At 35.5% G+C, this 14,146-nt stretch overlaps 1 protein-coding gene across 1 annotated transcript in view; it reads right to left on the bottom strand.

Moving 5' to 3' along the window:
* The window catches only part of LOC102426399, a 183,442-nt gene that overhangs the window by 113,352 nt on the left and 55,944 nt on the right, over nt 1–14,146 (bottom strand). Inside the window, exons 10-12 of the mRNA XM_023756395.1 lie at nt 9,105–9,165; nt 4,817–4,951; nt 4,254–4,411 (exon numbers count right to left, since the gene is read on the bottom strand). Coding sequence (XP_023612163.1) covers nt 4,254–4,411; nt 4,817–4,951; nt 9,105–9,165 — 354 coding nt within the window. The remainder of the gene's footprint in view (nt 1–4,253; nt 4,412–4,816; nt 4,952–9,104; nt 9,166–14,146) is intronic.

Below are 14,146 nucleotides of genomic sequence, written 5' to 3' on the forward strand. Positions count from 1 at the left end.
AAGTGTTTGAAATATAAAATAAATGAAATGATTCTGACTAGATGACAGTTTGGATTGTGGCGATATAGTTTTTTAAGAATATAATTCAAAATAATGCTCAAATAAAAATAGCAGTGGCCTAATAAAATCTTTTATGAGGTAATACACATAAAATTTTAGTAATGACTTAATATGGCTTCTCAGTATGATAACATTCTGTTATGAAATCAATAGAGTAAAAACTGCTGGGAAGGAGGACTAAAACTGTGGATAAGAGTATGGGCTATACATCTAAATGGGTGTGGGTGCGAATCCCATCTTCCCCATTAACCCGCTGTATAAATGAGCACATTACAAAACCACTCTGAACCTCAGATGCTTTTCTTCATGGATTATAAGGTTATTTCTACCATCATCTTATAGCAATAAGTAAATCAATCTATCACGTTATTATAAGTAACTATTAAGGATGGCAGTTGGCACATGGTATAAGTATTTAATAAATGATAGCTATTAGTTACCTGTCACCAAATTCAGTATATACAAAGCTGACCTGAACCACCATTCAAGGTGTGAAATATCCTGGTTAATCATGACAAGTTATATAACATATATACACAACAGTGTGGTGATGCCCATAGAAAAAGGGGAGTAGGGGTCGGTGAAGGTGGGCAAACAGGGGGATAAACAGGGATGGAAAGAAACTTTTCTTTGGGTGATGGACACACAATGCAGTGTGCAGAGGATGTTTTGTTGAGTTGAAACCTGTAAGGTTGTGTCAACCAATGTCACCCCAATAAATTCAATAATTATAATAATAAAAAGAAAAGAAAATTGCAAAAAAATGCTAAAAAATATCTAAACCCTTCATTTGTAAGCCTGTATAAACCAGTAAATCTATACTTGGATTCAACAAGAAATCAGGCATTCACAGTCTCTCTCCATGTTTTCTACTACTTCTTGTCTTTGCTGAAAGCTGCATATATTGACATATTTTTTATTAATCCCTTTCTAAACTGTTCCACCTTACTTAAAGGTTCCTTTCCAAGATATCCAATCAAAAATAATAGGCCCTGTTAGAAAACCTGAAGATTTGAATAATCGCTAAGACAAAAACATGAACGGTCAGGCAGAACAATACCAAGGAGAAGCCGTAAGACTTTGGGCTCAGAGGAGCCTGACTTGGATTACTAGCTGGAAGGCCTTATCCAGCTAACTTAACCTCTCTGTGCCAAATTTCTTCATCAGTAAAACAGAGGTTAAAGTATTACATACCTCATAGGTTATTGGGAAGTAATGTACATAAAGCCCTCAAGAAAAGTCAGTATCTACATATATATAAAAGTCTAAGCGACCATTATGACTGAACAACCAGAACAACTGGAACGACCAGTCAACCAGTCACTATGACGCACACTGACCACCAGGGGGCAGATACTCAATATAGGAGCTGCCTCCTGGTGGTCAGTGCGCTCCCACAGCCAACCTCCCCAGGGCTGGCCAGCCCCCCATTGACCCCAATGCGGGAGGGGGGGGCAGCTGGCCAACCTCCCGCAGACTCTCCCCACAACTGGCCAGCCCCCCTGCTGGCTGTCCAACCTCCCGCAGTCCCTCCCCCTGCCGGCCGGCCCCCTGATAGGGCTTGATCTCCAGCCAGGCCAAGGGACCCCACCTGTGCATGAACCTATACATAGGCCTCCAGTATGTTAATAATTGAATGTTATCCCTCATTGTCACATATACCTGCTGCTACTACCAGACTTTCTGTCTTCCCCAAATTGGGCCACTTGTGGTTGTCTCCTTCCTTGGCTATATCTAAGGAAGTACATACATTTATATCTTTGTATTTTTTATTCTTTTCAATTATATATTCTTTATTAAAATTATTTGCTCATTAATGTTTTCCCTGTTCTAAAATTCTAATTACTTTTCAAATTTCCACAACTCAGATCACTTCACATTATTCCTTTAATTTTGGCAGCAATTTTATTCTTTATTTTGTAAAATTGATAAAAAGCAAGAAAATGTGAAATTGAGGCAGTGACAATACGATGCACTGATTTTCCTTATGTTTGGAAAGTGTATAAACCTAACAAGACAACCTAAGGTTCAAAGTCATCAATATGCCAAATTCAGTACCGGGTTCCAATTTTGCCCGACGATTCCTTCCAAAGTGGGAAGAAAGTAATTGCTTTAAGTACTTATGCTTTACTAAAAATAAATTTGTTAAGGAAGAGAAAAAGAGAAACTGAAATTGCATCTATTGTGGTAAATTGTGGAGGAGGATAGGAGAATGCAGATAAATCCCTGTGGCTTTAAGGAAAATAAAGAAGGCCAGAAGAGGGGGCCCTGGGAAATTCCTTATAAATCCCAAACATATTTACCAGTCAATTCATACTGTCTAGAAATCATAAATCTAAATGCAACCCCTATTAAAAACTCTTTTGTACCTCTACTTATTTTCAGAACATTTTCACAACTATTACTGTGTGCTTATACATTTCTGGAATTTTAAAGACATAACTTTTAATTCTAACAACTCAAACAGGTATTGTGGTATGTTAACTGACATTAACTGCTTTGTTTGGGGAGTGGCCTCACATTTTCTAATACTATAAACGTTTCTCTCAATGTTCCATCGTCAGCCTATATTGCTTCACGGAAACACAACAAGAAAACACAGGAGACAAATCCCTAAACTACCCAATGCCCTCAGTGCCCAGAAAAAATATTTCCAGGTTGGGAAAGGAGGGAGTCACAGAAAAGAAGGTGGATTGTCACTGGGGTCCCCGAATGCCGACCTATCAGGGCCAGGGCCAGCAGGAGACAAACACAAAAACACCAGCTAGGTTTCAGAAATCTGAGAGCAGAAGGAACCTGTGCCTTCTTGAGTAGAGGTAGGATTATGACAAGCCCCAGCCTTCTTTCAAAAAGCAGTGGCTGCCGAATGAGTCTGGAAAGATAGGTCAACAGCGGCCTCAGGAAACAGTGTTTGAGTTCCCCAGTGCCCCAGTATTTCCTGAGTTCCTGTTTTACATGAAAACTTCAAGCATGGATCCCAAGAGACTTATATCCAGTCACCTGGGCAGAGAGTGGCCTAGCTGTCTAACTGTAGCCTTTGGTCCTGTTGTGAAGCATCAGTGAGTTGAGAACCTTGTATAGGATTAAAAAGCAAGGAGCAGGGAAAGACCTGGAACTTAAGCTTTCATCCAGCTCCAGGAAACCCCTGTACCAGTATATGATACGGGAGGTACTAAGTTTGTTACTTTGTTTAGCTGTGCCCCATCTTACTAAAAACAATAAAACCAAAGGATCTGAGGTTTAAATAACAAATTAAAGAGACTATAAATTGAAGAGTCACTTTTTTATCAGGGGGAAAAAAAGTTTCTTTTCTGTCAAATTCTGAGGCAGGAATATGTAAATTCAGACTGTAAGAAAGTTTTTAACTGAAATAAAAAGTTGTCATGTTGCACACAGACTTACACAGTGTTATATGCCAACTATATCAATAAAGCTGTCTAAAAAAATTTTTTTTAAGAAAACAGAAGTTGCTATTTTTTTTCACTCAACTGATATATCTACCTATAGTTAGTATATTTAAACTTAGGAATTCTCCTAAACTTTAATGAGTATGGTAAGTACTTTAATCAATAGTCAATTTCAAATAATTATATATTAAAATTGAAGTTTATAAAGTAATTTTGCAATTTATAACAACAAACCCCCCCCAAATAATAATAGACTTTAATTTTCTAATCAAATAAAGAGGATTAGAGAAACAGTTTCCATTTTCCAACCAAGGATAATTTTCAATTGGTTAGCAAAATCACTGATGTTCATTTTATTCTAGGAACAGAACGTATGTCAATCAGTTAAATTATCACTACTTAAGACCATCTATTGAGCACTCATCCTTAGGTCTAAATGTAATATCTTAAAGACCCCTTGGTAGTTTTACAATTGTTTATACTCTTATGTCTTCCCTAATTATGTTATTTCAGGCTACTGTAGTGCGATCTCAGGACAGCAATCCTTCCCAAGTATGCTTATAAACAATACCATACATTGATCTTTAATGAAATACACATAAATGTCACCTCTCTTGATCAAATGTGACCTAAAAACTACTGTGCTAGAAAGCCAAAGAGCTTTAGAGATATTACAATAATCATTAAGAAATCAATCTTTAAAAAAAAGAAATCAACCTTACATGAAACTGAAGGAAAACAGGGAATGTCATTGAGCAATGAAGCTCCGCGCTGTCAGTGCCCTACCTCTGAGCAGAAGCCTTGGGATGTTTCTCCTCCAGTCTCCTCACCAATGCCACTGTCAGCTGCCCTGTCTCCCCAAGAGAACCTTCTGGCATCAAATGGGTGTCTGAAGGCTCCGACAGTTGCTCCAAACCAGGGATGCTGGCACTTTCTTGCAGAACCTAATAAATAAAATATAGGAATAAGTAGCTCTTTTTTACTGAATGGAAACATCTAAACTATACATTTCCTGAAAATTTAACATTACATTTTTCATGGTTCTTCTTCAGTCTTCTTCATCGTGCAAATGAATCATTTCTATGTGGCCAGAACAAAAGAAAGCAGTCATCAAAAAAAGCTAGTGTGTCACCATTTTTCAATAAAATAATGTTTATATAAGTATACAGATGTTTATACAAATACTAATGTACATACCAAGATATATATTATGTGCATGATTATAAACAATACGTAACATTAAGATGTGAATTCTTGTTTGCCTCCTGAAAACAATGCACATATTTTTCTCTTTTCAAAGTACATTTTAGAGATCTATTTCTGTCTTGCCTCTGGCTCACTGCACTGACCTCTCCTGCTAAGCTGCTGCCATGTTCCTGATGAGCTGTGGTCCAGGTGCCATGGTGAATGTGATACTCTGTCTGGGTCACATCCATTTGTGCCTTTAGCTCCTCTAGGTAGGTCAGAACAAACTGAGGATAAGCCTATAGGAAAAGAGGAAAAATGTAACAGCAACCTTTTAAGCAACAGCCAAAAATCTATCCAACTAGAATGATGGGCTCATAGATTAGATTAATAGTAAAAAGGTGTAGCTAATAAACTTTGCATTTCATTATCAATTTCAGATCAAAATCAAGCCAAATAATTTTCACATTACAATTTCTAATTTGCTGTTTACTTCGATCAAGTTTAACTTGATTGCTAATCTTCACCCTTAGATCAGATTAAAATATTAAAGCCATGTTATATATTAATAATAATAGCTAGCATTTATTGAGTTATTTCCACATAAAAGGTATTATTGTAAAAGACATTGCATATATGTAATATGTAGTTACTATATTGTTTGGGAATATTCAATTCTGCTCTAGAAGACAAGAAAACAAATGGGATGGATGAAATTCACTAGCTGCATTAAACATAAGCAAATTAGTAACCTGAGAAGTGTCAGACAGAAATTAAGTAGAGCAAATGCATATGAACATAGAAAGGGGTAGAAGTAAAAATAGCCATTTAATAGTCATGATTTACTAAATAACAAAGCAACAAATATGTATGTTACACTAACCATAAATGAAGCACATGAGACTCACAAACATCATGAGATCTGTAATTGGCCACCCACTGCTGACTCATGTTGTATCCTCCACTGGATAAAGTCCATAGCTGCCCATCAAGCTAACTGGGGAGCACAGTTATTAGCCAAGTGTATTTGCCAAGCAGCTCTCTCACAGAGCCAGTGTGTGTCACCGCCTCAGGCACCTTTTCTCCATTACGCCCCCTTGCTCAAATTTCAACTCTGGTCCTTGTAACCACATCACTAGCAGGGAAGAGTAATGCAACACTAAGAGATTCAAGTAACGTGGCCCTTCAACCCACTTGCACCTTAAGAGTGTTAACCTAGCCCATTTCTTTTCCCATACATTTTGCTTTGTATTTTGAATCCATTTAACAAATATGATTTGAGCATTTTAATTTGGTCGATGTATCTTTTTGTTCCATGAGCTCTAAGATAGTCTATCTAAGAGCATATTTGGAGACTACTGTTGCATCAAAGCAACTTCCCACATGATAATATATTTACATTTTAATCTTTGCAACAGCTCTTTGAAATAAGTATTATTATGTTCATCTTAAAGACAAAACAAAACAAAACAAAAAATGACACAGGGAGATTAAGCTACTTGCTCAGTGTCATCCAGTGTTTACCAGGACATAAGTTCTAGTTATACAGCCTCAAATATGATATAAACACCTCTTTATTAAGGTGTGGAACTACAAATCTAACAAAATATAAGAGAAGGTATTCAATGAATAATTAAAGGCACTAAAGTCCTTATATTCTTCTGGGGAAAGTGATATTGAATAACTAAACTTTGTTAGAAAATGTACAACTAAATGTGCATGTTAAAATTGTAAGGGACCCCAAAACCTTAAATGCATATTACTAAGTAAAAAAAAAAAAAAGCCAACCTGGCCCTAGCTGATTTGGCTCACTGGATAGAGCATTGGCCTGCAGACTAAAGGGTCCTGGATTTGGTTCCGGTCAAGGCACATGCCCGGGTTGTGGGCTCAATCCCCAGTGGGGGCCTGCAAGAGCATCAATGATTCTCATTGATGTTTTTTATCTCTCTCTCCCTCTCCCTTCCTCTCTGAAATGAATAAAAATATATTTTTTAAAAAGCCAACCTAAAAGGCTATAAACTATATGATGCCAATTATGTGATGAAGAAATCATCTGCATCTCTCTGATGTTTAGTGATGTTGAGCATCTTTTCATATGTCTGTTGGTCATCTTTCTCTTTAAAGAAATGTCTATTCAGGACCTCTGCCCACTTTTAAATTTGATTGTTTGTTTTTATGGTGTTGAGTTGTAAGAGATCTTTATAAATTTTGGATATTAATCCCTTATTGTATGTGTCATTGGCAAATATCTCCTCCCATTCAGTAGGTTGTCATTCTGTTTTTGTTGATGGTTTCCTTTGCTCTGCAAAAACATTTTAGTTTGATGTAGTCTCATTTGTTAATTTTTTTCTTTTGTTTCCCTTACCCACGGATATTTGTCCAAAAAAATATTGCTAAGAGAAATGCCAAAGATTTTACTGCGTATGTTTTCTTCTAGGAGTTTTAAGGTTTCAAGTCTTACCTTTAAATCTTTAATACATTTTGAGTTTATTCTTGTATATGGTATAAGTAAGTGGTCTAGTTTCATTTTTTGCACATATCTGTCCAATTTCCCAACACCCTTTGTTGAATAGACTGTCTTTATCTTATTGTATGTTCTTGCCGAGGCTGAACTTTTTTATTTGGTTTGGCCATTTTGAGTTTTCTTCTGTCATGTATTTCCTTTTAATGTCCTTTGCTTATTTTTCTATTAAAGTGTTTATCCTTTCCTATTGTTATAACAGGCTTATTATACATTAAGTATTATTCAATTTTCTCACATTTATATTGCAAAGATTTTCCCTATTTGCCATATTTCTCTACTTACTTTTGCTTATGCTATTTTAGATATAGAAGTTTTAAAATATTTTTATATACTCAAAGCCATTAGTCTTTTCCTTTATGGATTCTATCTTTGTTTGCATGTTCATAAAGATATCCACTCACTGCTACTGTGGGTTAGATACTTTAATCCATGCTTTCTTCTAGATATTTTATGGTTCCATGTTTAGGTTTAAATACTTAATTTAGCTGGAACTGGTAGTTTGCATAAAGGAAGTAATTTAACTTTATCATTTCGCAAATTAATAGAGGGATGGTCAACATTAAAAATAAACAAAAGAAAAAAATTATCCAAGTAAAAACAGTAACAAAGTGCACTATAGTGTTTAAATTTGTCCATTATTATCATAAATAGCTACAAATTATTGATTAGCTAGAATCAATATGCCAGAATCTATTGATAGGCCAGAATCTGTGCAAATACTCAAAATGCTGGTATGAATATCTCTATTTTGTAGACAATGAATGTGAAGTTTAGAAAGGTTAAATGACTTGCCTAAGGTTACACAGCTAAGTAATAGAGCCAAGATTAGTTATTAATATCCTGAAGCAGTAATTCTTTTTTTTAAATGAATGAAATGAGCTCCATTTATGAACCAGCTGCAAATAATTATCAAATTATCCTCCATTTTAGCCTTAACTAGATGGATATAGTTGTGGATATGACTAAATTTAGATCTAATTACAATTTCTAAACCTCTATAAGAACGAAATGACTCATGAAAATAGTTTTGCTCTGTGAATCTAAAATAACTTTAATTTAAAAAATCAGCGATTGTGTTTGGGAATGTGACATTGAAATTTTTAGAATCAAAATTTTCTTTAAAATAATATGTTTAAAACACAAAATAATGCATGATGCAGCTATGAGGGAAAAGGCCTGCCATTTTTAACAACATAGATGGCACTTAAGGGTATTATGCTAAGTGAGATAAGTCAGACAGAGAAAAACAAATACTGTATGATACCACTTACGTGTGGAATCTAAAAACGCCAAACTCATAAAAACAGAGAGAAGACTGGGGGTTACCAGGAGGGTGGGGAATTGGGTGATGTTGTTTAAGGATACAAACTTGCAACTAGTAGATAAATAAGGTCTGGAGATCTAATGCACAGCATAGTGTTTATGGCCAATAATACTGTATTATAACTTCAAACTTGTGAAGAGAGTAGATCTTAATCTTACCTCAAAAAGAAGTGGTAATTATGTGATGTGATTGAGGTGTTAGCTAATGTTATAGTGGTAATCATATGGCAATACATACTTGTAACAAATCAATATATTGTACAACATATACACTGTTATATATCAATTATATCTCAATAAAAATAAAGAATTAAATTAAATTAAGGTAAAAGAAAGAAAACTGAGGACCTGACATGCTGGGTGGTTTCATAGCAATAAATTATAGCAAATTATTTTTGGCTTTGGAAAACTAGTGTTTTAAAGTCAAATAAAACCTCAGAAGAAAGTATTAAATTAAATTAAATTAAATTATAAACTTCTAGGCACAGAGTAAAATCACTTGTGCACACAAAGCATTTCTTGCTCTCAACAATAGAGAGTGCATTTTATACAAACCTGGAATGGAAAAACTTAGGAAGAAAAGCTATGGTTAACAAAGTCCTTACCTTAGAATAAATGCAGCCATCAGTTCCAAACACCCACTTCTGAGAATCATTTTCTTTATGTCTATAATGAAAATGTAATTAGAGATTGACAACTTTTCTCCTCATTGAAACGTTCTCTAGGTTTCAAATAAAAACATCATTTTCCATATCACCTGGCAAGAGGACTGCCCACACTCTACCACGGATTCTACCATACCATCGTCACTGCCACCTCAGGAGCTAAAGCCTCTCTAAGACCACCAATTCCTTTGGTACACACAGTGCTGTGGAGTCTGGGGGGTGGCGGGGGATAGGGAGTGTTGTCTGTGTGTGTATTACCAATGGCAATAGTGATTAAGGATTTTAGAGAATAACTAGAATTGCTAAGAATATCATAGAAATCTCTGCCCCCCTCCCCCCAAAAAATATCCTTGGTGACATAGAAAGGGGCTTAATTAAGTATAATGATTAAGAAAATGGGATGGAAAAAGATACCATGGAAAATTAGAAACCTTAGGCACCTGTTTCTGAAATGACCAGAAAATTTTATTAAGAAACATGAAATTTCCTGAGCTAAATCTAAGAAAGAAAAACTAAAATGTGATGAAGTTAGTCATACTTAAATTAACTAATCAGGTATTCGTTAATATTTAGAAACCTTGCAAAAGTAGAACAAATGAATTAAATTAAGTGTAATGGGATGTTAAAGAAGACTTTTCATACTGCCTCTGAGTTTTGACAGGAACATTAATGGTTGAGAATAGGTGGTGGCAGGTAATGCTCTGTTCCAAAGCGAGGGGCTCTCTGATCTGGGCAGAACATGGGAAGGCAGCAGTCCCAAACTGTTCCAGTGCATATGTGCCTTTCACTCACATCCAGTTTACATACGAAAATGTGAAGAACATGTGGGTATGTCTCAGATTTTGATTCAGAAGGTCTGGACCCCCAGAAATTCACAGTAATAGGTGTTGCAAGTGATTCATCTGCTGTATAAGAACTCTGGGAGCCCTACTTGGTTTGGCTCAGTGGTTAGAGCGTCGGCCTGTAGACTGAAGGGTCTCAGGTTTGATTCCAGTCAAGGGTACATGCCCAGGTTGCGAACTTGATCCCCAGTGTGGGGTGTGCAGGAAGCAGCCGATCATTGATTCTCTCTCATCATTGATGTTTCTATCTCTCCCTCCCTCTCCCTTCCTTTCTTAAGTCAATAAAATATTTTTTTTAAAAAAGGAGTCTGGGAATGTGTATGTGTATAGATTATGGACCAGACTTTGAGGAACACTGAACTAGAATGATGAGAGTAGGTGAGGAAGAAATAACTGCATACATAAAACATTATAAAAGAAGAACTGATTTGGTGATTGACTAAATGGGGTGGAGGTTAAAGAGAATAGACAAGGTTAATTCTCAGATGTCAATTTTGGGTTAAAAACAAAAGAGAGAAACATGACACTAATAGAAGAGTGAAATTAGAATGGAGGAGAGGGAAGCAGAGAAGTGAGGAAATATGAAGAATTCTATACTTAGGTAAACATTTGTTTATGGAACATTGTTCAAGGCTTACCTGATACCTAAGCTAAAAATCCCATTCTCAGGCTTGAGACAAATGTAATGGTTGCTCAATTTCAGCATTGGGTGGGGTGAGATGTGTTGAGAGAGGTTAATCTTTCTAGAGATCTTTGTATTTTATAATTAATAAAGGAAAAATAAGCTTTTAATAGATGTCTTAGGGTCCAGAACTAAAATTTATGATTATAATAATATTAATTAATACCTAAAAAAAATTCCTTTGAAATATTCCATTTGTCAGAGGCTATAAGCAAAAAGGCATTCCATGAGCACAGTTCAGTTTGGGGGAAATTTCATAGGCTAATACTCATTGTTTCTCAGTTGACTAAAAGAAGGCTGGTCACCATGTTTCACAATTACAAATCCACATTCCCAACCAGTTTCAAATGGCTCTGGTGTCTTCCAATGCTACCTGGACCAAAAGTAGGATCCATAGAGACTGGGGAAAAGGGATTTCTACTCCATGATTCTTAACATGGTAAGAGTAAAAAGAAGTTTCATCCATCAATGCACATATTGTGAAATTAAATGTGGGCAATTTTCTACCTGATGCTGACCTTTCTGATGGCATCATCTACATGTTTGAATATTACTTCGACGTCCACTGCATGGCAAACAGTCCTTCCTACATTGGATACTTGATAGAGTCTACTACTCTGCTTTAATCTAACTCTCAAACTTTAAGACTTGACTAATGAGATGATTTCAATCTCTCTGAATACCTGGTGATGTGCTGTCTACTTACTTGTCTTTATCTCTCTACACCTAGCATTACAGACACACTTGTTCATTGTGTCCAATGGTGTCCTTAAAGAAGTATTTGTTTAACCTAGTCTAGATTAATGTTGGCCAATTATCACACTATTTTTAGCAAGACTTAAATGGGGGAGGGGGAGAGAGAAGTTGGCAAAAAAAGTATAACTAAAAGATTAACATTGAAATAAGGAAAACAGTAAAGATTACCAGACAGGTAATGGAAACCAATAAAGCAGGCTAAAGCTAGTGTGAGGGTGGCAATTGGGAATGGTGGAGAATATAGCAAACCAGAGGGTATATGTTCTATCTAAATGGGGAATCTGTTCCTGCATGACTAGTGCCATGAGAGAATGAAAGTCCATTGCACCCCATTCTTCTTTTTTTTTTTAAGAAAAAACAGAAATTTGTATTTTTGTGTGAAATCTCCATATGTCTATAGGCTTACCACTAATTCAAAAAATATAATAATGTGCAGGCCAAACAAAATCCATGGTTCCCCAATATTTAGTTTAATTTAACCTCTATGTATGAATGAGTGTGTGTGTGTGTGTGTGTGTGTGTGTGTGTGTTGCTTTAATTAGTTTAAGAATTTAATACTAAAGGCCAGATTCTGCATACCCACATTCTTTAAAAATTAAGCAAAATTAAGATTTAATGGTGGCCTGAAGAAGAACTTTAGTTCTTTGATTTGTTTATAAGATGACCAAAAAAAACTTTTGGAGGAAACATATCTTTGACTTTGAAGTTTATCATTTTTATCATTTTCAGATTACTTGGTAACAACATCATTGTTCTGCCTTTCATCCACTCATGGTCAGATGCACATCACAGAAAAATACTAAAAAGACAAATATGTGCAAGCACTTGATATATTGAATAAGAATAAGATGAGTGACACCAAATGAGACATAACTGAACTAATGAGGCATGATCTGTTTACAATATTCTTTGTGAGTTGTCAGGTTGCTACTTTAAGTGCTAGTTCTATTATTTTTAGCATATAAAAGCTATGTCTTGATTCATAGCTTTTGTGAAAATTACATTATACTACTTAAGAGAAGAAAAGAAAATTTGTCTCCAGCAGCTGCTGGAGACATGAGGATACTTATTATTGTTTATAATGAACTATGGTTATGTTAAAAATAAATGTCATACAGGCACTTCAGATGCTGAGGAATAGATAAACATATTTGAAAGCATAAATCCAGAGTGAGGTAAGTCTGGATCCTTGTTGCTTTTTAAAGAACAAAATGTAGCTTCACAGTTAATGAGAACCTCTAGTTTTCCAAATCTGCTATTTTGTCTCCATCTTACAGTAGATTTTGTTTTTCAAAAAAAGGTGAGTTGCATTAATACAAAGGCAAATGATCCTCATTTGCATAGGGATCCACCCTTTCTACTGCCCATTTCTCCCTCTCGCCCCCTCTCTCTTCTTTCCTTCCTTTCTAAAGTAAACCACATCCTTTCTTGTCAATAGAGATTTTCAAATAAAACTACATTTTTAATTTTTTTAATCATCTCTTTCCTTGCCCACGTTCTATTCTCCATAGGCAACAAGGACATCCAGTTTGAGGCTTCAGTCCCACCCAGTTCTATGACAATCCTGGCCAGAGTAGCATGTGAAGAACTTCAGTGGGCTGAGACCACATCAACACTAGTTTTAGTATTCAGTTAGCTAATACTAAATTTAGTATTTAGTATTCAGTTTAGTATTTAGTTTTCATTCCTGGGCATGAAAAGCATGTTCATCTAGTGATATGTAAAACCTTTCCAAAAACCAGCCATTTCAACTAGACCACTGATAACTCTCCCATGGAGAGTGGTCATTCTTCACCATTTCCCTGCAGCGGTTCTCAACCTGTGGGTCGCGAACAATGAAAATACATCCTGCATATTAGATATTTACATTACGATTCATAACAGTAGCAAAATTACAGTTATGAAGTAGCAACGAAAATAATTTTATGGTGGGGGTCACCACAACATGAGGAACTGTATTAAAGGGTCGCAGCATTAGGAAGGTTGAGAACCACTGCAAGGTAAGCACTTAGTCACTCCTTACCCATTGAGTTGACTTTTTGTTTGTTTTATTTTCTCAGTTTTGTTTTGTTTTGCTCTTTTTAAATACAACTATTGAGGAATAATTGACATACAATGTAAAGTTTCTCACATATCACTGATATTTTGTTCATTTTTTTCCAATTTTCTTTGTGGCTTTCATTGTGAATAGTTTCTATTGTTTTCTCTTCAAGTTCATTAATATTTTCTTCCACAATACCTAATCTGCCATCAGTCATATACTTTTCATTTTATAAATTTCCATTTTCATCTCTAGAAATTGGATTTGAGTCTTGTATATCTTCCACATCTCTACTTAATATGTTTAATCTTTTCCCTAGCTTCCTAAATATATGGAATACAGTTATAACAATTGTTTTAATTTCCTGTATATTAATTCTATAATCTGTATAATTTCTGGGTCAGTTACAATTGACTGATTTTTCTATTTGTTATAAAAAATAGAGCTAAAGCCTCTGTGGCTCCATGTCCCATGGTTTGGCCTTGTCATTATCATCATACGTTGATCCTTGATATGTCTCTAGTTTATAGTACTGATTCTGCTGCAGAAATCTTGTTACCCATTCCACATACAGCATCACATCAACCTGGGACTTGATTTGGGTTTGTTTATCCTTCTTTGGGAACTGTGTGTTTAGGATACTACTAGCACTAGCTAGTTT

The sequence above is a fragment of the Myotis lucifugus genome, unplaced genomic scaffold (genome assembly GCF_000147115.1).
Source record: "Myotis lucifugus unplaced genomic scaffold, Myoluc2.0 scaffold_92, whole genome shotgun sequence".
NCBI lineage: Eukaryota > Metazoa > Chordata > Mammalia > Chiroptera > Vespertilionidae > Myotis > Myotis lucifugus.